The sequence below is a fragment of the Oncorhynchus tshawytscha genome, linkage group LG06 (genome assembly GCF_018296145.1).
Source record: "Oncorhynchus tshawytscha isolate Ot180627B linkage group LG06, Otsh_v2.0, whole genome shotgun sequence".
In the NCBI taxonomy this organism is placed as follows: domain Eukaryota; kingdom Metazoa; phylum Chordata; class Actinopteri; order Salmoniformes; family Salmonidae; genus Oncorhynchus; species Oncorhynchus tshawytscha.
This window is the reverse complement of record NC_056434.1, coordinates 18,504,411-18,529,792: the sequence shown is the minus strand read 5'-3', so window position 1 is coordinate 18,529,792 and position 25,382 is coordinate 18,504,411. Positions and strand designations below refer to the sequence as shown.

The following is a 25,382-nucleotide window of genomic DNA, read 5'->3' as shown; positions in this document are numbered from 1 at the left end:
TATTCTGGTTAGCCAGTTTGCGCTGTTCTGTGAAGGGAGTAGTACACAGCGTTGTACCAGATCTTCAGTTTCTTGGCAATTACTCGCATGGAATAGCCTTCATTTCTCAGAACAAGAATAGACTGACGAGTTTCAGAAGAAAGTGCTTTGTTTCTGGCCATTGAGCCTGTAATCGAACCCACAAATGCTGATGCTCCAGATACTCAACTAGTCTATAGAAGTCCAGTTTTATTGCTTCTTTAAATCAGAACAACAGTTTCCAGCTGTGCTAACATAATTGCAAAAGGGTTTTCTAATGATCAATCAGCCTTTTAAAATGATAAACTTCGATTAGCTAACACAACGTGCCATTGAAACACAGGAGTGATGGTTGCTGATAATGGACCTCTACATAGGCGTACAGATATTCCATTTTTAAAAATCAGCCATTTCCAGCTACAATTTACAACATTAGCAATGTCTACACTGTATTTCTGATCAATTTGCTGTTATTGTAAATGGACAACAAAAAAAAGTGTTTCTTTCAAATACAAGGACATTTCTAAGTGACCCAAACTTTTGAACGGTAGTGTATATATTTCAAATAACTGCCATTTTTCAGGCCCGTAAATTGCTTTTGACAAACAATTCGGTCCGTAAAAGAATCTGCGTGTCCCTCCACAAAATTTGGTAATCCCAATGTGGCCCTTCAGCAAAAAACATTGCCCACCCCTGCGTTAGATCCTCTGGTACAGGGGGATATACATGTACATACTGTATGGTTGTCTAGGTCTGCTGATACAGGCAGACACACTGATCAACAAACCCAAACACAACTTAAGCAATGGGAAATATAATTTGTTTTCCAAGTAGTGTATACAGTAATAGAAAAAGGTGAAATCAGCTCAAATAGGTGAGGGAGTGTTTTACATCTCACAATGGTTCTAACAGTGTGCTGCACTGCATCGCAGCCTAATCAATTCATAAATCTCGTCGCAACTTTAATAGAGACCATTGTGTGGGGATAGAATTACACTCCAACACCGTGTCAACCAATACTTTGATAATGCCGTTTCAGTTAGCAGGCATGAGAGACGGAAGTGTGGGAAGGTCATGGGACCTTGTGAAATCCCTTAGCAACTATTGACCAATTACATGACAGAAATAGACATGGCGATCAATGGTAACAAAATAAAGTCATTAATTTCAGAAAAGTGTTAAATGCACCCTTAACCCTGGGCATCATCTTCACATAGCTCAGTACTTCCATTGTTGTCATGGTTTCATGGGGCATATCTGGGCATGTTTAGAGAAACATACACAAAAACCTTAATGGCATAGAAAGGTCGGAGAGCCCGGCTTTAGATTTCCATATCAAACAAAGTGAAAAACAACTGGTACTACAAATAATGGATAAATTAAAACAAGAGACAGAAACAAAATGGTGAGTCAATTCACTTCATATCATCGGTGTCCGGGATGGGAGAAACAAAAGTATTATTCTATGATATCTACCACATTTGGATGAAATAGTCATTATGTGCTTGGTTAAAAGTCCCATTTGAGTTTTTTTTGGTTCAGCTTGAGGTTTGGGGGACACACAGTGCATTTATTGGACTGAAAGCTTGGCTTCTCTAACCTTTCTCAGCCGCTTTGTCTCCTGCCTTTTCCTCCTTGTCAGGGGCAGGGTCCTCCCTCATCAGTGGCGAGGTTAGAGAGATGGTGACCTGCATTTTTGGCTCCTTGCTCGAAAAAATCACGATGTTGGCTTCCTCAGGGTGAGCCTTCACCTCATACTGATCTTCAGAAAATGGCTGCCGGTTAAAAGGACACTGGATTACTCACTACAGAGGAGGGGGTTATCTTTATGGACTGGGGGGCAGGGGAGATTAGTTTGATAGGGCACTGGATTCATGTATTTGGCCCCAGATATTCAAATAATTTCTTAATAGCTGCATTTAGCTTTTAAAAAGGCCAATTTAGATAACCTTGTGCTAGTGGACAAATGCAGAATTATATATTTTTTTTTAGACAGTAGTTGTCAATACATGGGCACAAATGTTGTTTTTAATCAATGGCTTTATGTAACCTTAGGGGAGTAAATTTTAACTATAGCCCCACTCTCTCTGTAGGGTTCAGGTGTCATAACCAGGCAGTGGCACTAAAGATCAGTCAAATGCACTACTAATGAAACACTTATTGTAGCAGAACTTCAGGAGGGAGGAAGGAAATGCAACACACACCACAGGTTTAATCTACACCTGGGCTCAACAAGTATTTGTTTTCTTTCAAATGCTTTGAACATTTAGTTAAACCTGCTTGGAGTGCCAGATGTGCAGAATTTGCACTCACTTGTATTTGATTTGTTTTACCATTTCATTGTTTCCATTGTGCCAGACAAGCTCATAGCTCAATCAAGCGCAGCCAAAGTATTTGAATGAAAACAATTACTTTAAGCCAAATCTGTTTGGTATAGGTCCTCTCCTTAACTGTTTCGTTTTGAATAGCCTTGATGTCCATCTGTATCCACTCTCCTTTAATAATTAATGATACAGTGTGATCTTCCAATTAGTTCCTCCTTCAGTGTTGGTGCCGATTTCTTTCACTTTAGCCCTGATGACAACCTCACGACATGAAGTCAAGCGTTGTAGTTCGTATTTAAAATGATCAGATTTCCTCTGTTGTGACACTTTGCCTAACAAATATGATTGGGGGGGCTGCTTATAATGGTTGATGTGATTAATATTTCTGGTGTGTAATCCAACTGTATGTAGAAAATCCCACCTCCAACACATAGACAGTGGATCCCAAAAGACAGTGATTCCACTAAAGGAAAGCTGTCTGTGGTCTTACCGCCATTTCTTTGGGCAGCTGCTCAGCAATGTCCTTCAGCAGAGAGAGGGTGGGCTTCTTGGCAGCCAGCAGAATGAGCTCCACGTTCCTATCCCCATGGAGCAGCAGGCCCTTGGCCAGGATGCCCACCCTCATCACCCCCTTCAGCATACGGGCCGCCTGGTTGTCCGGTCTATACACCAGGGATCAGAGGACCAGCAGGAATGAGTAAAGAAAAAGCTACAGATCAGGCTACATGCCCATGGCCCACACCACGAGGGATCAGCGTTACAGAACTTTCAAGTATAAATGTGTTGTAGAGAACATTGTGTGAATGATGTAGTGCACTAGTACAGACCCATACAGCTCTTACCCTTTCTCTCCAGCATCAGCCTCTGTAGCAGCCGATGGAGCAGCCGACGGAACAGCCGACGGAGCAGCCGACGGAGGCTCTTTCTCCAGCAGGGAGACAGACACCAATTTGAGGGCTCTCTCAGTGTGGGAGACGATCCTCTGCACCGCCTGCAACTCCTCCTCCACAGGGTAGATGGTGGAGTGTTTGGCCATGATGTGACGGTCGTCTGGGGAGTCCGGCCGACGCACAGGCTGCTAAGGGGAAAAGAGAAGAGCTCAATAAAACCAGGTGCCCTCTTAAAACTAGCCACTTCTGGAAACAAACTGAAAAGCTAAAACACCAGTTTTTTTCTCTATTGATCAAGTTCATATAAATGATTGATTGAATCATTGATTCTCACCAGTAGGGGGGGAACTGGCATGCCGGGCCGGCTCATGAGTGGAGGGGGGGCCATCATGTGCCTCTGCTCCCCCCAGTACAACTGCTCCTCCTCCCTCCTCCTCCAGTACATGTCCTCCTCATAGCGGCTGGCAGAGGACACACATACAGAACAGGAATATTAAATATTCTGACTGGGTAGATTTTTCTGCTGAGATACCCGTCTCTGTCAGGTGAAAATGCTGATCAGGAGATAAGGAAACATCTTTGAGACAGTTAGAAAGCAGTTTGCAAAATTATGCAGGGGGAATGAAGAGAACTTCTTGATCAACAGAAAGCAAATTACAGACTCCTTTTTCAATCTGCGTATTCCCTCAAATCTCAGTTGTCTTGAGTCTGCGCAGAACTTTCAGGACCTAGAATCAATGGAGAAACTCAAGTTTTTAATCCTGTATCTATTGGACACATTCACAAAAATAGTTATGGCCTCTAAACCCTCAAGATGCATAGCGGACCCTATTCCAACTAAACTAATGAAAGGCAGGCCAAGCACCGGAAGTAGCTCTCTGTTGAACATAATAAATGGCTCCCTATCCTCCGAATGTGTACCGCAAACGACCACCCCTCATCACTGTCAAAAGCACCATAAAATGGCTTCCCGGGTGGCGCAGTGTTCTAAGCCACTGAATCGCAGTGCTAGCTGTGCCACCAGAGACTCTGGGTTCGAGCCCAGGCTCTGTCGCAGCCGGCCGCGACCAGGAGGTCCATGGGGCGACGCACAATTGGCCTAGCGCCGTCCGGGTTAGGGAGGGTTTGGCCGGTAGGGATATCCTTGTCTCATTGCGCACTAGCGACTCCTGTGGCGGGCCGGGCGCAGTGCACGCTGACCAGGTCGCTAGGTGTACGGTGTTTCCTCCGACACATTGGTGCAGCTGGCTTCCGGGTTGGATGCGCGCTGTGTTAAGAAGCAGTGTGGCTTGGTTGGGTTGTGTTTCGGAGGACGCATGGCTCTCGACCTTCGTCTCTCCTGAGCCCGTACGGGAGTTGTAGTGATGAGACAAGACAGTAACTACTAACAATTGGATACCACAAAATTGGGGAGAAAAAGGGAGTAAATGTTGTTTTTTAAGAAAAGAAAAAAAGCGCCCTAAAACACTTCAGCGAGCAGGCCTTTCTAATCGACCTGGCCTGGGTATCCTGGAAGGATATTGACATTCCATCAGTACAGGATGCCTGGGTATTCTTTAAAAGTGCTTTCCTCACCATCTTAAATAAGCATGCCCCATTCAAAAAATGTAGAACTAAGAAAAGATATAGCGCTTGGTTCACCCCAGACCTGACTGCCCTTGACCAGCACAAAAACATCCTGTAGCATTCTGCATTAGCATTGAATAGCCCCCGCGATATGCAACTTTTCAGGGAAGTTAGGAACCAATATACACAGGCAGTTTGAAAAAGCTAGCCTTTGCCTTCCTAACAGAAATTTGCATCCTGTAGCACAAACTTCAAAAAGTTCTGGGCCACTGTAAAGTCCATGGAGAATAAGAGCACCTCCTCCCAGCTGCCCACTGCACTGAGGCTTGATCTTTATCTTGGCCAGGTCGCAGTGGTAGATGAGAACAAGTTCTCAACTGGCCTATCTGGTTAATAAAGTTGAAAAAAAATGGAAAGAAATAAAGCACTAAATAAAGTTAAGTTAGTGTTAAAACCTCTTACGGATAAGCCCGTTTCCCCCCCCAATTTTTGCCTAAAATGACTTATCCAAATCTAAACACTGCTGATAAATTCTTGACAAGAACAAAAAAAAAAAATGTGATCATATTACTCCAGTGCTAGCCTCTACACAGGCTTTATGTTAAGGCTAGGGCTGAGTTCCAAGGTTTTACTGTTAACCTACAAAGCATTACATGGGCTTGCTCCTACCAATCTCTTCGATCTGGTCCTGCGTTAACACCTACACCTGCGCTACGGTCACAAGACGCAGGCCTCCTTATTGTCCCAAGAATTTCTAAGCAACAGCTGGAGGCAGGGCTTTCTCTTATAGAGCTCAATGTTTATGGAATGGTCTGCCTACCCATGTGAGAGACGCAGACTTTAAGTCTTCTCTTGAGTAGGTCCTAACCTGTACCCCAATACATTGACTCGGTACCAATACCCCATGTACAGTGTGGCAAAAAAGTATTTAGTCAGCCACCAATTGTGCAAGTTCTCCCACTTAAAAAGATGAGAGGCCTGTAATTTTCATCATAGGTACACTTCAACTATGACAGACAAAATGAGAAAAGAAAATCACATTGTAGGATTTTTTATGAATTTATTTGCAAATTATGGTGGAAAATAAGTATTTGGTCAATAACAAAAGTTTCTCAATACTTTGTAATTGCCAACAAAGCGTATATAACAGAGGTCAAACATTTTCTGTAAGTCTTCACAAGGTTTTCACACACTGTTGCTGGTATTTTGGCCCATTCCTCCATGCAGATCTCCTCTAGAGCAGTGATGTTTTGGGGCTGTTGCTGGGCAACACGGACTTTCAACTCCCTCCAAAGATTTTCTATGGGGTTGAGATCTGGAGACTGGCTAGGCCACTCCAGGACCTTGAAATGCTTCTTACGAAGCCACTCCTTCATTGCCCGGGCGTTGTGTTTGGGACCATTGTCATGCTGAAAGACCCAGCCACGTTTCATCTTCAATGCCCTTGCTGATGGAAGGAGGTTTTCACTCAAAATCTCACGATACATGGCCCCATTCATTCTTTCCTTTACACGGATCAGTCATCCTGGTCCCTTTGCAGAAAAACAGTCTCAAAGCATGATGTTTCCACCCACATACTTCACAGTAGGTATGGTGTTCTTTGGATGCAACTCAGCATTCTTTGTCCTCCAAACACGACAAGTTGAGTTTTTACTAAAAAGTTATATTTGGTTTCATCTAACCATATGACATTCTCCCAATCTTCTTCTAGATCATCCAAATGCTCTCTAGCAAACTTCAGACGGGCCTGGACATGTACTGGCTTAAGCAGGGGGACACGTCTGGCACTGCAGGATTTGAGTCCCTGGCGGCGTAGTGTGTTACTGATGGTAGGCTTTGTTACTTTGGTCCCAGCTCTCTGCAGGTCATTCACTAGGTCCCCCCGTGTGGTTCTGGGATTTTTGCTCACCGTTCTTGTGATCATTTTGACCCCACGGGGTGAGATCTTGCGTGGAGCCCCAGATCGAGGGAGATTATCAGTGGTCTTGTATGTCTTCCATTTCCTAATAATTGCTCCCACAGTTGATTTCTTCAAACCAAGCTGCTTACCTATTGCAGATTCAATCTTCCCAGCCTGGTGCAGGTCTACAATTTTGTTTCTGGTGTCCTTTGACAGCTCTTTGGTCTTGGCCATAGTGGAGTTTGGAGTGTGACTGTTTGAGGTTGTGGACAGGTGTCTTTTATACTGATAACAAGTTCAAACAGGTGCCATTAATACAGGTAACGAGTGGAGGACAGAGGAGCCTCTTAAAGAAGAAGTTACAGGTATGTGAGAGCCAGAAAACTTGCTTGTTTGTAGGTGACCAAATACTTATTTTCCACCATAATTTGCAAATATATTAATTAAAAATCCTACTATGTGATTTTCTGGATTTTTTTCTTCTCATTTTATCTGTCATAGTTGAAGTGTACCTATGATGAAAATTACAGGCCTCTCATCTTTTTAAGTGGGAGAACTTGCACAATTGGTGGCTGACTAAATACTTTTTTTGCCCCATATATAGCCTAGTTATTGTTGTCATTTTCTTGTGTTACTTTTGGATATTTATTTTTTTAAAGTTTATTCAGTAAATATTTTCTTAACTCTATTTATTGAACTGCATTGTTGGTTAGGGCTCGTAAGTAAGCACTTCAAGGTAAGGTATTGTATTCGGCGCATGTGACAAATACAATTTGATGATTGAGTGTCCAGTTTTGTGCCCCCTCAGTCTCGTGCAGTGGAGGAGATCTTCGTGGGCTATACTCAGCCTTGTCTCAGGGTAGTAAGTTCGTGGTCTGTTGATATCCCTCTAGTGGTGTGGGGGCTGTGCTTTGGCAAAGTGGGTGGGTTATATCCTGTCTGGTTGGCCCTGTCTGGGGGTATCGTCGGACGGGGCCACAGTGTCCTTCAACCCCCCCATCTCAGCCTCCAGTATCTATGCTGCAATAGTCTATGTACCTGAGGGCTAGGGTCAGTCTGGTATATATGGTGTAATTGTCCTGTCTGATCTGGTGTCCTGTGTGAATTTAAGTATGCTCCCTCTAATTCTCTCTCTCCCCCCAGAGGACCTGAGCCCTAGGACCATGCCTCAGAACTACCTGCCTGATGACTCCTGGCTGTCCACAGTCCACCTGGCCGTGCTGCTGCTCCAGTTTCAACTGTTCTGCCTGAGGCTATGGAACCCTGACCTGTTCACCGGACGTGGTACCTTGTCCCAGACCTGAGGTTTTCAACTCTCTATCGCACCTGCTGTCTCGACCTCTGAATTCTTTGCTATGAAAAGCCAACTGACATCTACTCCGGAGGTACTGACCTGTTGCACTCTCTAAAACCACTGATTATTATTTGACCCTGCTGGTCATCTATGAACGTTTGAACATCTTGAAGAACAATCTGGCCTTAACAGGCATAATATTCTATTACTGAAGAAGGCAGGGGATTCCCCTTTTGGTTGAACCAGTGTGACAGCGTGGGTTGCAAAACTGCATGGGGAGTTTACCCAGCACCCACAAGTGGGGTTCCCCTGTCTGCCTTCCTCTGGCATCATCAGCAAGAAACATAGGAAGAATGACTAAGCACAGCTCAAACCTTAACCCCAAATGGATGAGGCTAGGATTTGGGGAGGGTAAGCTTGATCCTAGATCTGTGCCTAAGCAAGGGCTCTGACCTCATCTCTGTGTGCCAGCTGCCGTCTGGCTCTGACCTCATCTCCAAGTGCCAGCGCTGCTCGTCATCCCGCTGTCTCTTCAGCACAGCCTTCTGCTTCCTCAGTTTGCCCTCTTGCAGCTTCCTGGCCCGATTACTGGGCTTGATCTCCACCGACAGCTCTGGGTTCACCTTCTTCTACAGGAGGGGATGGAAGGGATAGTAAACAATGTCAAGAGCTGTCAAACATACATACATAAAATACATACATAACACACACCCAGTGAGTGAGTAGCAGGCTCTCCAACTGAGAGGTAGGCCTATAGCCATCATCCAAATAAATGATTATATGATGTGTCAAGGTATTCATAATTCAACAGATGACCAAATTACAAGGGGGCTACAGGACATCAAGCAATGTCTACATCCTGCCTAAATAAATTCTGCCATCTAGTGGCGCTAGTTTTGCAGTGACTTGACATAATGCTTGTACAACAGGGCTCAATGCCTAAGTTGCAGTCAATTAATTTTGGCAGTACAATAAGTGCATTGTAGTACGTAGCTGCTAGCTCTAGAAACATCTTGCGAAAAGATAATGCATCGTATGTAGTACTTTCTTACCTTGTACTGCAGCCGGTGCCTGCGTCCCTTCAGGTGCATGTCTTTAGCATTGGGGTCATTGAAACTGCATTCACAGAGTTTACAGTGGAAGCGAATTACCTTCCCATCATCATTACGCACCTGAGGATAAAAATGTAAACTTGCATTACAACATACCTTAGTATCTTTAACAACATGGTTAGTGAATCAATTAAATAAACAAGAAATAAATGAACTCCTACCTCCTCCACATAGTCATGTCCTACAGGCTGGACGTCGCCCTGCCTCCCCACTCCATCCCCGTCCTCATCGTCACTCGTGGTCTCACTCTTTGACGCTGTTGCTGACTGCTTGGCTTCATTCTCCTTGGCTACTGGAGGGGTGGCCGGCTTGTTGGCTGTCAAGAGAAAGTCCAAATATAAGTATGGAGCATTTTGGCATTGTAGCTTGAGTCCAAAATTACTGCTTAAATGAAACATTATTGGTTTATTCTGTCAGGACAGATATCATAATTCCAACTAATAAACACTGATTCCTTGGAAGACTTACCAAGAAGGGTTATTTTGGGTGCGACTGGCTTCTTCACAGGTGCTGGGGCCTTGGTGGCGTTTACGACCACCAGTTTGGGTGGCGCTACCGGAGCAGTTGCCGTAACAATGATAGGGGTTGTCTTCCCAGCTGTCGACGTTGAGATAATTGGAGCATTGTTCACTAAAACAGGCTCAGTTGAAGGTATAGGTTTGCCTAGTTTGGTGTGGAGCTTCACCACCTACACAGGGTTAAGAGGGAGAGAAATAAAACTAAGGCATGCACAATACCAGTATCGCAATATTTAAAACACGAAGGAGAGCAAACTCTTTGGTCCTTTAAAAACCTGCTGTATGTAAAATATTGTGCTATAGCTTGGAAAATAAATACATGTGACTCTGGATGACAACAATGTTTGTTTCCAACATTAGGGCTGTTTTCCTAAAGAAGTTAAATCTGCTTTGTGTTTAGTTTGCCACGATACTAACGAGTATCATGATACTAGTATCGTCCCGGCCCTAAATAAAACATCATAATACATTGACTCCCTGGAAAACATTGGCAACTGTTACGGAGTGGGCTATACAGGCTAAATAAAATAAAAAGTAACAATAAAATGGATGTCACATAAATGCCTGATTAAAAAGTGTTATACTAAAGACATACCAACTATCACAGAGCTGATCTAGACAAATTAGCTAGCTAAAGAGTGCATCAATTAGCTAGCTAAACGGTGCATCAATTAGCTAGCTAGTTGCCTGATGTTACTCCTCCTGTCAGTGCAGCTGTGCTGACCTTCTGGTGCTTGGCCCCTCGGATATGGGCAGCGTACGCGTCTACGCCAGTGCAGGCAATGTCACATAGTTCACAGCGTAGCTGGGTCTGAATCCCCCGGGGCCCGTTGCTCCCCCCCGCGCTGCCAGACTTCAGAGCTGCATCCTTCTTCTTGTGCTTCTGGCCCTCGAGGTGCTCTCGGTACGTCTGCAGAGAAAACAATTCAACAACAGTTAATTAAACTTATCTACAACAGCAAACCTTCAACAACAAAAAAATTGTACATCCTGTGTTGCTACAGTATGTCTCCTCTTAGGCACTTTGTTTAACTGTTGTATGTTAAAATACTGTACATTCATTTGAGTCTAAAGTGCTTATGTCCATTGCCGACAAATAACCTGTCCCTCATAACGCATCATCCACAAAGCGCCGCTACCTGCGGTCCAGCACAGCTGATCTTGCAGATGTCGCAGTAGTGCAGCTGGGGTTGCTTGGGCGGTGCTTTCGGCTTCTGAAGCTTGTTCTGGTGGAACATGGGCTTCTTGTAGGCGTTGACCGTGGGAGCAGCCACCATGTTGCTGCCCGCATTGCTCCAGGAGGAGCTGGTGAGCTGCTTGGGAGGCGGATGGGACTGCTGGGGGGGCGGCTGGGGCTGAGGAGGTGGTAGCTGGGCAGGCTGGTAGTATGAGGGGTGGAAGTGTAGCCACTTGAATCATAAGTAGAGTAGCTGACGCCTGAGAGGTAAAAAAAAAAAAAAGAGGAGAGAGAGTTGAGACGGGGAAAGAAGGGTGGGGGGGAATCACACTGTAAAAACATACACTGCGACAAATAAATATATTTCACAAAGGTTGATTCTTGGCTGTGTGGGGATATGTTCTTGTTCTTGCCAGAGTAGGTGCCAGCTGTGGAGCTGAAGGACGAGCAGGGGGTGTAAGACGAGATGGGGGGCTGCTGTACACTGGTGGACACTGGGTAGATGTTGTAGCTGGTGGACGCTGAGCTGGCAGGGGCCAGAGGCTTTAAAGTTGTGACATGCCTCTGTGGTGGTGGCGGCTGGCTGTATACTGTGCTGACTGGACTGTAGCCACTCTTCACGCCTACAGGGAAGGAAACCATCACAGAGTGTTGTTTAACAGGCTTGGTTCCAATTCAACGATATTCAATACACTGGCTTTTGTAGTACACCAGCAGCCAAGTTCTTTTGCACAGTGTAGGTGTTTAAATGAATAGTGTATAAACACAGTAATAACGATGTACTGTCAGATGAGAGAACATTTCAAATGAATAATTGGCTTTTGTATTAGTGTTATGACAATTTATGTGTGATTATGCGTGGGAAGAAGGTTGGCAATGACTCTGACCTGTCTGGTAGTAAGCTTCTGTTGGTGTCCGATGGGCTGGAGCTATACTAGTCTGGTAGTATTGCTTAGTCTCATAACTAGTGGCTGCAGGCAGGCGTCCGTAACTGTAGTTATCCTGAAAGGTTGTTTTACAGCATGAACATGGATGGCAGAAAAGTGTAAATAGTAAGCAAAATAGATTGTGACTTTAACAATCTAAAATTCTCCCCATGTACTTGAATTTATATACAATAGCTCAGTGGTCACCAACCTTTTCTGAGTCAAGCAAGCCGAGATCTACAGCACAGATTTTTAAAACACGACTTAACTGTAACATTAACCTAATAAAAACGGTTCTGTAGGAATGAGGTTTGTGTAGTAGGCCTAATAAATTATCACATCCTATTGGCTATATGCATGGTCTGCCAATATTGTTCTTCTTAGACCATATACTTCAAAAGTCGAGCTTTGATAACAAAATAGATCACTTGGTGTAGCACTTGTTACGCACAGCGGAGAATCAATTTTAATAATTTGCTTCTTTATTTTACTGGACTGATGGTACCTGCATCTGATGGTCATGGTGCTTTCAAGACAACTGGGAACTCGGGAATAAAAAGGAGGTCAATGATCTTTAGATTGGAAAGTCGGAGTTCTAGAAAGAGGCCCAAGTTCCGACTTGGAATTCTGAGTTGGATGACCGTTCAAAGCGATTTTTCCCCAGTTGGTGAGACTGACCAGAGTGAGGGCACACCGTCTCCACCTGATGGCGAAACTCGAGTCGCACCGCGTCTGCCTCATGCATAAATTCATGTTGTTCCTATGACCAGAGAAAGTGAAATATTCCTCGATATTAAAATATAGACAACGAGCTGCTGCTAATAATAATATTAATAATCAAAACGCAGGGCTAGCTACACGTGTGCACCTACTGCTAATAGCGCAACACACAAAAAAGAGCACAAGCCTTTATCGTTGGCTTTTCTACAGACATGTTTGGTGATCTACTAGGAATTCCTTGACGCTCGACCAGTCGATCGTGATCGACCACTGCAATAGCCAATAGATAAAAAACACGACAACAGCATGCAATGGGATGATAAGGAATGGAATTGTGACTTACCGTTTCAGTGTATATCGGTAGCTGGTATGTCTGTGGGGTGGTGGTGGGTTGGGGCGTGGGGTCCGGCTGCCGGTAGCCATAGTCTGGGGGGGTAGCGTGGGTCTGGTAGGCCACCGGGTAGGCAGAGGCAACGGGCCTGGCTGGTTGTGCAGGGGCAGGGGCATAGGAGGCAGTCACTGCATGGGCCACGGCAGGGGCCGGCTGGACATTGTAGCTGGCTGTGGTGGGATGGGCATAGGCTGGTGGAGGCTGAACGCTGTGGGGACAGAGACAAGATGGAGGGAAGAATGAGGCACATGAAACAAGGTAAGGAACTTGTCTGTCAGCCCTACATTAAAGACCAAAATTGGTTAAAGAAAAATGGTGAAAAATAAAGTACACCAGTTGAATTTAAGAACCAAAAAAAGTACAGCTGCACCATACAGGTTGCAAAAAGAGATTTGATGTGCAGATTCTATGGCACAAGGTTTATGAACTGACAAAAACTCTGCCTAGCTCTGCAGATTTTGCTGTTTAGAGAATCATTAGATCACTTGTTTTGATACTGCCCATATGTAGCTTTGTTTTGGTCGCTGGTAAAGGAACGGCTGAAGAATTGCAACATTTACCCGGATCTCTGCAAATAGCACTCCTGGGTGACTTGAAAAGCCATAGATCAATTGATCAATAATACTCTCAGTAAAAATGTTAATCTTTAATTTACAATCTGTAGAAATAGAAATTCTATGAGAATAGAAAGTGAAACATTACAGCACAGTTGAAAAAAGATATGGCAATTAGAAATCAAAACTGGAAGGTTTTCAGAGATAGATGGGAGGGGTTGAGGGTAGCTGAAGGGTGGGACTAAAAACAAATTAAAAAAGATAACTAATGTAAAATATTCAGTGTCCGTAAAATGTATATAGTATGAATAAGCTGGAAGTAGAAGCATAAGTGTTGTTGTCCATTAGTTTACTCCACACACACTGCCTTCGGAAAGTTCAGACCCTTTGTCTTTTTCCAGTCAGGTTACAGCCTTATTCTAAAATGTATTAAATCGTCCCCCCCCCCCACTCAATCTAGACACAATGCCCCATAACGAACAAAGCAAAAACAGGTTTTTAGAAATGTTTTCTAATTTATTAAAAGAAACGGAAATATCACATTGACATAAGTATTCAGACCCTTTACTCTGTACTTTGTTGAAGCACCTTTGACAGTGATTACAGCCCTGAGTCTTCCTGGCGATGATGCTACAAGCTTGGCAAACCTGTATTTGGGGATTTTCTTCCATTTTTCTCTGCATTTCCTCTCAAGCATGGTCAGGTTGTATGGGTGCGTTGCCGCACAGCTATTTTCAGGTCTCCCTAGAGATGTATGATTTGGTTCAAGTCCGGGCTCTTGCTGGGCCCCTCAAGAACATTCAGAGACTTGTCCCGAAGCCACTCCTGCGTTGTCTTGGCTGTGTGATAAGGGTCATTGTCCTGTTGGAAGGTGAAGCTTCACCCCAGTCGGAGGTCCTGAGCACTAGGAGCAGGTTTTCATCAAGGATCTCTGTACTTTGCTCCATTCATCTTTGCCTCTATCCTGACTAATCTCCCAATCGCTGAAAAACATCCCAACAGCATGATGCTGCAACCACCATGCGTCACCTTAGGGATGGTGCCAGGTTTACTCCAGATGTGATCCTTGGCATTCAGACCAAAGAGTTCAATCTTGGTTTCATCAGACCAGAGAATCTTGTTTCTCATGGTCAGAGTCCTTTGGGTGCCTTTTGGCAAACTACAAGCGGAGCTGTCATTTGCTGTTTATTGAGGAGTGGCTTCTGTCTGGCCACGATACCATAAAGGCCTGATTGGCAGAGTGCTGCAGAGATTGTTGTCCTTCTGAAAGGTTCTCCCATCTCCACAGAGGAACTCTAGAGCTCTGTCAGAATGACCATCAGGTTCTTGGGTCACCTCCCTGAGTCTTGGTGGTTCCAAACTTCTTCCATTTCGGAATGATGGAGGCCACTGTGTTCTTGGGGAAGTTCAATGCTGCATTCAATTTTTGGCACCCTTCCCCAGATCTGTGCCTCGACAGAATCCTGTCTCAGAGCTCGATACACGTGTGTGTGTGTGTGTGTGTGTGTGTGTGTGTGTGTGTGTGTGTAGCAACAGTCAAAAGTTTGGACAGAGCTACTCATTCAAGGGTTTTTCTTTATTTTTTACTATTTTCTACATTGTATAATAATAGTAAAAGACATCAAAACTATAAAATAACACATATGGAATCGTGTAGTAACCAAATCAAAATACACTGCTCAAAAAAATAAAGGGAACACTAAAATAACACATCCTAGATCTGAATGAAATTTTCTTATTAAATACTTTTTTCTTTACATAGTTGAATGTGCTGACAACAAAATTACACAAAAATTATCAATGGAAATCAAATTTATCAACCCATGGAGGTCTGGATTTGGAGTCACACTCAAAATGAAAGTGGAAAACCACACTGCAGGCTGATCCAACTTTGATGTAATGTCCTTAAAACAAGTCAAAATTAGGCTCAGTAGTGGTGTGTGGCCTCCACGTGCCTGTATGACCTCCCTACAACGCCTGGGCATGCTCCTGATGACGTGGCGGATGGTCTCCTGAGGGATCTCCTCCCAGACCTGGACTAAAGCATCCGCCAACTCCTGGAAAGTCTGTGGTGCAATGTGGCGTTGGTGGATGGAGCGAGACATGATGTCCCAGATGTGCTCAATTGGATTCAGGTCTGGGGAAAGGGCGGCCCAGTCCATAGCACCAATGCCTTCCTCTTGCAGGAACTGCTGACACACTCCAGCCACATGACGTCTAGCATTGTCTTGCATTAGGAGGAACACCGGGCCAACCGCACCAGCATATGGTCTCACAAGGGATCTGAGGATCTCATCTCGGTACCTAATGGCAGTCAGGCTACCTCTGGCGAGCACATGGAGGGCTGTGCGGCCCCCCAAAGAAATGCCACCCCACACCATGACTGACCCACCGCCAAACCGGTCATGTTGGAGGATGTTGCAGGCAGCAGAACCTTCTCCACGGCGTCTCCAGACTCTGTCACGTCTGTCACATGTGCTTAGTGTGAACCTGCTTTCATCTGTGAAGAGCACAGGGCGCCAGTGGCGAATTTGCCAATCTTGGAGTTCTCTGGCAAACGTCCTGCACGGTGTTGGGCTGTACGCACAACCCCCACCTGTGGACGTCGGGCCCTCATACCACCCTCATGGAGTCTGTTTCTGACCGTTTGAGCAGACACATGCACATTTGTGGCCTGCTGGAGGTCATTTTGCAGGGCTCTGGCAGTGTTCCTCCTGCTCCTCCTTGCACAAAGGCGGAGGTAGCGGTCCTGCTGCTGGGTTGTTGCCCTCCTACGGCCTCCTCCACGTCTCCTGATGTACTGGCCTGTCTCCTGGTAGCGCCTCCATGCTCTGGACACTACGCTGACAGACACAGCAAACCTTCTTGCCACAGCTCGCATTGATGTGCCATCCTGGATGAGCTGCACTACCTGAGCCACTTGTGTGTGTTGTAGACTCCGTCTCATGCTACCACTAGAGTGAAAGCACCGCCATTCAAAAGCATTCAAAAGGCCTGACCAAAACATCAGCCAGGAAGAATAGGAACTGACCACTAGACCGCCAGCATTCAAAAGTGACCAAAACATCAGTCTGAGAAGTGGTCTGTGGTCACCACCTGCAGAACCACTCCTTCATTGGGGGTGTCTTGCTAATTGCCTATAATTTCCACCTGTTGTCTATTCCATTTGCACAACAGCATGTGAAATGTATTGTCAATCAGTGTTGCTTCCTAAGTGGACAGTTTGATTTCACAGAAGTGTGATTGACTTGGAGTTACATTGTGTTGTTTAAGTGTTCCCTTTATTTATTTGAGATTAGGGCTGGGCGATATGGCCAAAATCTCATATCCCTATATAGGTCATTTCATATCCCGATAATGATACCTATCACGATATAGCACATTTTCTGTAAATTCAATGAATAAATAGTTTATATAAAATGACCACATGTAAAGGCCCATTTCTTAATACATTTTGAATTATACTCAACAAATAAAAGGTACTTACTCATATTTGATTATTTCTCCTTTTATTTAGGACCTTTGAGCAAATTTTCAATTAAGCATTTAACAAAATATATGAATGTATAAAATCTAAAATAGGTAAATAGAAAACACTTCAACTGTAGTTGCAAACAAAATAAATATAGGCCTAAAAAAATATTTATTTTTGGGGGCTTGCCTGTTTTGAATGTTATTTTGGCATTAATAAGTGTCACATATCAATTTGCATTTGGTACCTTGGGTCGAGTGTTGCACCGACTCATGAAACCCCCGTTTCTCAACCGTGTAAATTTGGGCCATGTCTTTGCAGATGTAAGTTGTAATGGCAGCTGTTATCTCCTTCCATCTTCGTGATTCTTTGCCATATGGTGCGCCGCGGTAAAAGCCTGAGTCGTGGGTTTGTTTTGAGCACTCTACTGTACTTTTTTGCATCTCATCCGTAGACTCGCCATACTGTTTCACATGATTCTTGCGTAGGTGGTAAAATAGGTTAGTGATGTTTGAACCGATTGTCGGGACCGTTCTGCGGCATATTTTGCAGAGGACGGTTTTCTGGTCCGTGTCAGACTTTTCATACCTAAACCACGTCCATGCGACCGAAGTAGCCCCTCTTTTAGGTACGGGCTCCGTGCTCTGTGTCACGTTCACACTCCTCCATGTTTGTTTGTGTTGCAAATTCCCTTTTACATGGCACGTGTGGAAGAACGCAAAACGTTGCCCAAAATATTGCCGTAAAGAATGTGATTTGCGACACAACGAAATAAACAATAGAGCATATGACACTATAGAGGTTTTTCTATCGTCACATGATGTACAGTCATATCGCCCAGCCGTATTTGAGATTCTTCAAAGTAGCCACCTTTGCCTTGATGACAGTTTTGCACACTCTTGGCATCCTCTCAACCAGCTTCATGAGGTAGTCACCTGGAATGGATTTTAATTAACAGGTGTGCCTTGTTAAAAGTTCATTTGTGGAATTTCTTTCCTTCTTAATGTGTTTGAGCCAATCAGTTGTGTAACTAAAAACCCTTGAATGAGTAGGTGTGCATACTTTTGACTGGTACCAATTACATTGATAGAACCCACAATGTATCTGCAATATTAAAGCTGATCTACTATAATATATTAAAGCTGATCTACTATAATATATTAAAGCTGATCTACTATAATATATATATATATATATATATATATATCAACAATGGTCAGCACTGTCCAAAAAGCAGGGCAGTGTGTGCTGTAGGCAAATGCATGATGATGTTTAATAGATGGCCTATCTCTGGCCATCTATTAAACATCATCATCCATTTGCCTACAGCACACACTGCCCTGTTTTTAGACAGTGCTGGCCATTGTTGAGCCACCTATCTACTGAAACATCAGTCTGTTTTAAAAAATGACTCAAGGAGGAGTACTGAAATAAGAAATCACCACCCACAATAAAAGCAATACTGCAGACTACAGCACTCTACATTTAACATTTAAAGAATGGAAAATCTATTTTCTGCAGAACATGCAATGCCAAAAGGATGACCTTGCAAACATAAAGCAACAGCCCTATCATTATAATGTATTTTGATGCTAACAGACCGCCTTTCTAAAATCATCTTTGTCAGCATTTTGTCTGGAATAACCACAATTTGTTTAATGAGGGACAAGGAAAGATCAAAGTAATAGATTATGGGGGGAATAAATACAAATGAAATCTGTGAAGAAGTTTAGGCTGTTCCTCACTCGTACTGTACTGATATACAACGGCACAAGCCAGCAGACATTGCAAAATGGAACTGACCAAAGAAAGCAATGTTCCTATAAAAGGAGAATGCAGTGACATCACAGTCAAGTGAGCCTGATTTATTCTAAAAAAGAATCAACTGAGAATCTACTGAGAGTGACAGCTGTAGAATGAGCTGGCAACTAGCAGCTCTAGGCTGCCATGTAAACATCAGGGAATAGTGTGAAAAAAATAATCTATGGTGATAGTTAAAAACAAGGCAAAAGTAAACATGTTGTCCCCCACAAATGATGCAGCCCCCCGGGCCAATTGAGAAATTGCATGTGACTAACATTTCAGGTAATTAGTATAGCTCCCATCTTGGGTCAATCAGTGTCATTTTTGTAAATGCCGGACCTCTATGGCAAGACGCATCATTCACCCAAGTTTGGACAAAATCGTCCAGCACAGTGTGATGAACTACTATTGTATGGAAGAAAAAAATAACTAAAGTCCCTTCACCGATTTCATCATGTGGGACAACAAAGTATTCTAACTAGTGATGCACCAATGAGACATTTTTGGCCGGTACCGACGTCCAACATTTTCCTTGCCAAAAAATACGATACCGATACTTAAAATTTTTGCGACTTTTTAACTATTTAATTGTACAAGAATGCTTAACACACACACACGGATGCAGCGGTCTAAGGCACCGCATTTCAGTGCAAGAGGCGTCACTACAGTCCCTGGTTCGATTCCAGGCTGTATCACATCTGGCCGTGATTGGGAGTCCCATTAGGGCGGCGCACAATTGGCCCAGCGTTGTCTGGTTTTGGCCGGTGTAGGCAGTCATTGCAAATAAGAATTAGTTCTTAACTGACTTTCCTAGTTAAATTAAGGTTACCCACACAGACACACACATACACCAACCACACTGACCAAAAAGTTATTTTATTGGCATTACACATGTCCCCATTACCAGTAAAACATAATCAAAACCTATTTCCTTCACTTACTTGCTGTGCCGTTTCATTGTTCAGTCGTTTCATTCTCAACCAGGATTTCTATGGAACGCCGTTTGGGTCTTTGCGTGTCAAAAAATATACTGTTTAACACTATTTGACTTGTCAAATAAGTTTGTAGACCAAACAGGACCTGAATATGACTGCACGTCACATAATAATTTAACGCCTTCATTCATTTTGTACGTAGTTATTACACATTGATTACACTACCACTCGTATTTCATGTTACAACGAATTATAGATAAATATGCTATGATGCCGGTAAAGTAGTCTAGCTGGTCATTAAAAAAAAACTTAGCTAGCTCATGGATGCAAACAATATTCTTCCACAAAAAGATAGCAAAACGACATCTGTTTCAGTAGCTATAGTTAGCTAGCTAACTATATAGCTAGGTGTCATCTAAAATAACCCTAATTTAGAAGACAGTTCTTATTTGATTAATGGTGGTCGGACCCATCTATGTGAAACTAGCCACAATACTGGCCTTCAAAATAAAAGTATTGCACAATTCTACTACTATTCTACTCATTAGCATCACTGTCAATGACATACTTTAATTTTGAAAGAAAACTGCAAATTCCACTACTGTGCCTATCTTCACAACACATAACCCCGTCCGGTTGAGCCTCACTAGCCAGATGAAGCTAGCTGGCTGCTTATAACATTAGCTTTGGGCAACAGGGTGAAGTAGCTAGCTAGCAATTTAATTTCATGAACTGAAGTTCAATTTCAATAGGCGAACAACAATACTTACAAGGACTCCTAAATCATTGCTAAGAATAATGAAAATGAATGCAGTTTCTACTGGTCATTGTTTTCAGGCTGGTTGTATTGGTGCTAACTAGGTAACGTAGGCTAACCCCATTCTGTACAAATGGGCGCAACCGCGACATTCAAACGAGGCTGCAAAGAAAACTAATGGGACTGTAGCGACTGTGTTGACATCAAAATTTGGGGTGTGGACTACGTTTCTATGCAAGCGTTGATTGACATAGTAATGGCTCTATAGTATTGGAGAAAAGTTGGGGAAAAAACTGACCCCCCCGACGTTGTACGTTACATCGTGACGTGTCATGACGTAACGTACAGCACTCATAAAGCAACTAATTCTGTCTTACAGCCTCTCTCCACCAGATGTAGCACTTCTCTCACCGTTTAAAAACAAGAAAGGGACAGGGTAAGGGGGGGATACCTAGTCATTTTTTGTGTCATCACTGCAAGCTATCATGACTCTCAAAAGCCGCTGTCTACTTCTGAAGATCAGGTTTTTAGGGTGGTGCTAAAGTGATTCAAATTTGACACAAACCTTCAAATAGGTATGTAATGGCACATTATATAAACTCTTTATAGCGTTTTATTTACATTTTAGAGGCAATAAGGTGATAAGTTGGACAGATCAAGTGAAAAAAGCTGTTTCCCCAAACGACATCCCTCTTTCTCACTATCATGCCATAGGTTTAGCTTCCCCACCCGCCATTTTAAAAAATTAAAAAACGACGGAGCTCATTGCCTTCTTGAATCATGCAGAGATAGGCATCATGAAGGTCTCGTCCTTGATTTTGTTGGAAAGGGGAGAAATTGTGCTTTACATTGGTATTGACATTACAGTTGATCTGGAAGCATTACGTTTTTTGGGCGCTAAAAGAAGGTCAATTGTACAGACCAGCACAATGTACAAAAGTGAGTGAGTTTACGTCACCAAGCTAAAGCTTGCTACCCCAGAAGATGCGGTCGAGCAAACAATGCTTTATTACCAACGCGGTATTGTAAATACATCGTTTGTGGCCTGGGTTTGCTGACTTTTTTGTACAGCTTTATCAGTGCTACTGTATATTTTTTTGACACGCAAAGACCCAAACGGCGTTCCATAGTATGTACAGTGGGGCAAAAAAGTATTTAGTCAGCCACCAATTGTGCAAGTTCTCCAACTTAAAAAGATGAGAGGCCAGTAATTTTTATCATAGGTACACTTCAACTATGACAGACAAAATGAGAAAAAAAAATCCAGAAAATCACATAGTAGGATTTTTAATTAGGTTATTTGCAAATTATGGTGGAAAATAAGTATTTGGTCAATAACAAAAGTTTCTCACTACTTTGTTATATACCCTTTGTTGGCAATGACAGAGGTCAAACATTTTCTGTAAGTCTTCATGCCGTGGAGAACGTTCTGCTGCCTGCAACATCCTCCAGCATGACCGGTTTGGCGGTAGGTCAGTCATGGTGTGGGGTGGCATTTCTTTGTGCCAATTCAAGACAATGCTAGACCTCATGTGGCTGGAGTGTGTCAGCAGTTCCTGCAAGAGGAAGGCATTGATGCTATGGACTGGCCCGCCCGTTCCCCAGACCTGAATCCAATTGAGCACATCTGGGACATCATGTCTCGCTCCATCCACCACGTTGCACCACAGACTGTCCAGGAGTTGGCGGACGCTTTAGTCCAGGTCTGGGAGGAGATCCCTCAGGACCATCCGCCACCTCATCAGGAGCATGCCCAGGCGTTGTAGGGAGGTCATACAGGCACGTGGAGGCCAAACACACTACTGAGCATAATTTTGACTTGTTTTAAGAACATTACATCAAAGTTGGATCAGCCTGTAGTGTGGTTTTCCACTTTAATTTTGAGTGTCACTCCAAATCCAGACCTCCATGGGTTGATAAATTTGATTTCCATTGAACATTTTTGTGTGATTTTGCTGTCAGCACATTCAACTATGTAAAGAAAAAAGTATTTAATAAGAATTTTTCATTCATTCAGATCTAGGATGTGTGATTTTAGTGTTCCCTTTATTTTTTTGAGCAGTGTAATGATTTTAAGAAAGGCATTGGTGTTTATGGTTAGGTAAACATTGGTGCAACGACAGTGCTTTTTTCGCAAATGCGCTTGTTAAATTATCACCCGTTTGGCAGAGTAGGCTGTGATTCAATGATAAATTAACAGGCACCGCATTGATTATATGCAATGCAGGACAAGCTAGATAAACTAGTAATATCATCAACCATGTGTAGTTAACTAGTGATTATGTTAAGATTGATTGTTTTTTATAAGATAAGTTTAATGCTAGCTAGAAACTTACCTTGGCTCCTTGCTGCACTCGCGTAACAGGTAGTCTGCCACGCAGTCTCCTAGTGGAATGCAATGTAATCGGCCATAATCGGGGTCCAAAAATGCTGATTACCGAATGTTATTAAAACCTGAAATCGGCGCTAATTAAATTGGCCATTCCGATTAAAATCGGTCGACCTCTACTTTCAAATGACTGCTTGACTTGTTGACTACTCAATCAGCAGACATTGTGGGTCTATAAGTACCTAGGTGTCTGGCTAGACTGTAAACTCTCCTTCCAGACTCATATCAAACATCTCCAATATAAAATCAAAACTAGAGTCGGCTTTCTATTCCACAACAAAGCCTCCTTCGCTCACGCCGCCAAACTTACCCTAGTAAAACTGACTATCGTACCGATCCTCGACTTCGGCGATGTCATCTACAAAATAGCTTCCAATACTCTACTCAGCAAACTGGATGCAGTTTATCACAGTGCCATCTGTTTTGTTACTAAAGCACCTTATACCACCCACCACTGCGACCTGTATGCTCTAGTCGGCTGGCCCTCGCTACATATTCATCGCCAGACCCACTGGCTCCAGGTCATCTACAAGTCCATGCTAGGTAAAGCTCCGCCTTATCTCAGTTCACTGGTCACGATGGCAACACCCACCCGTAGCACGCGCTCCAGCAGGTGTATCTCACTGATCATCCCTAAAGCCAACACCTCATTTGGCCGCCTTTTCTTCCAGTTCTCTGCTGCCTGTGACTGGAACGAATTGCAAAAATCGCTGAAGTTGGAGACTTATCTCCCTCACCAACTTCAAATATCTGCTATCGCTGCAGCTGTACATAGTCCATTGGTAAATAGCCCACCCAATTTACCTACCTCATCCCCATACTGTTTATATTTATTTACTTTTCTGCTCTTTCGCACACCAGTATCTCTACCTGCACATGACCATCTGATCATTTATCACTCCAGTGTTAATCTGCAAAATTGTAATTATTTGCCTACCTCCTCATGCACACAATGTATATAGACTCTTTTTTTTCTTTCCTACTGTGTTATTGACTTGTTTATTGTTTACTCCATGTGTAACTCTGTGTTGTTGTCTGTTCACACTGCTATGTTTTATCTTGGCCAGGTCACAGTTGTAAATGAGAACTTGTTCTCAACTAGCCTACCTGGTTAATTAAAGGTGAATTAAAAATAAATAAAATAGTTTAGAAAAGCTGTTTGCATGTATAGCGCAAAATTTTACGTGGAGTCATTACATCATGTACCTTCGTTATATAGGTATGCACGTCAGCTTTGACATCGGTTTTGCACATCGGACGTTAAACTAGACATCGGCCGATACCTTTGTTGGTATTTTTAGCTAATATAGGACAAATATATTTTTTGCCTTTATTTAACTAGGCAAGTCAGTTAAGAACAAATTCTTATTTCCAATGTCGGCCTAGGAACAGTGGGTTAACTGCCTTATTCAGGGGCAGAAGGACAGATTTTTACCTTGTCACCTCGGGGATTCGATCTTGCAACCTTTCGGTTACTAGTCCAACGTTGTAACCGCCCCAAATGTTTGCCGATATATCGTGAATCCCTAGTTCTAACGGTAAAATAAGTTGGCAACATTATTATAGACTGGTGACTAATTTATTTTGAAGTTGCCAAGTACCTCAACTCATCTAAAAGTTGAGTTTACCTGAACCTTCGACTCCTTTGAGTTGCTATGCGTCTATACTTAAATGTAAATTCTTAAACCTTTACTGTGTAACGTTACCTGTTTGTCCTCTGTTGTTGCATAACTGTTTGCTGAAATCCATATTATTAATAAGATGTTAATTCAATCGACTGTTTCCTCATTGTTGCTACTCTAAATCGGCTATTCAGCTCATGTGTCAATTGAATCTCAAGAAGGAAACAGTCGGTTTGTATTTGATCAATGTTTTATTAAGTATGGATTACATCCGATCTGTCGGCTCTATTCATGGTATTTATATCTGCATCGTTTGGCAACTGAAAGTGGCTCAAGTTTTCAGCAAATTCACTTTGCCCAAAACGTGACAGGTAGATAGTTTCAAAAGGATCAAACTGACCAGAAACTTGCTTTCAGCTAATTCGTGCGTCCCTGCCGCTAGAGAAAAAGATAGCTAGCCATTATGCCAAAGTAAGATACTGGTTGTTTCTGATTGTTACACAAATAATGTAAGCAAGCTAACGCTATAACTAATATTTGGCATATTAAATGAGACAGTTTGAGGTTTCATTCTATTCCAAGTGCGAAGAAAGCGCTCCTTAGCCGGGTAAGACTGGAACCTGCTTGCCTGGCTACCTTATTTCGCTAGCATATCCATTGCAATGAACTCCCAAGGCCTCGAGCTTGCAATATCGCACAAGCAATGAGGCATAGCTACTCGTCGCAATAAGACGGGACGACGACTCGAGATGAGTGCATGCTACCCATACCCAGAATCGATGTAATTACCTGTACTGAGGACCGGCACCATGCGTGAATCCATAATAATTGCTTGCAGCCATCTTGGAATCTACTGTACTGGGAGTCCGGGACAGACTTTCTGTCACGTGTCCGTCATCTACAATCGCGCGCATGCTTCGACATTTAAAGGAGCAATTCGCAGTTAAAACAATAACAAAGCAAAGCTCCCGCCTCTGTTTTGATTTGAGGGATGGGCCTGGAGAAATAGAGGGA

The 25,382-nt window shown here is 43.2% G+C and overlaps 1 protein-coding gene across 1 annotated transcript in view; it reads right to left on the bottom strand.

Annotated features, from left to right (window-relative positions):
• Nucleotides 1-25,280, bottom strand: part of LOC112252185 (zinc finger RNA-binding protein) — a 30,836-nt gene extending 5,556 nt beyond the window's left edge. Inside the window, 15 exon segments of the mRNA XM_042323048.1 lie at nucleotides 1,619-1,793; nucleotides 2,833-3,004; nucleotides 3,185-3,420; nucleotides 3,567-3,693; nucleotides 8,446-8,621; nucleotides 9,045-9,164; nucleotides 9,266-9,420; nucleotides 9,573-9,792; nucleotides 10,347-10,532; nucleotides 10,762-11,015; nucleotides 11,018-11,059; nucleotides 11,213-11,422; nucleotides 11,687-11,801; nucleotides 12,789-13,044; nucleotides 25,158-25,280. Of these exon segments, the coding sequence (XP_042178982.1) occupies nucleotides 1,619-1,793; nucleotides 2,833-3,004; nucleotides 3,185-3,420; nucleotides 3,567-3,693; nucleotides 8,446-8,621; nucleotides 9,045-9,164; nucleotides 9,266-9,420; nucleotides 9,573-9,792; nucleotides 10,347-10,532; nucleotides 10,762-11,015; nucleotides 11,018-11,059; nucleotides 11,213-11,422; nucleotides 11,687-11,801; nucleotides 12,789-13,044; nucleotides 25,158-25,210 (2,497 nt within the window). The 5' untranslated portion in view covers nucleotides 25,211-25,280.
• Between the last annotated feature and the right edge of the window lie 102 nt (nucleotides 25,281-25,382).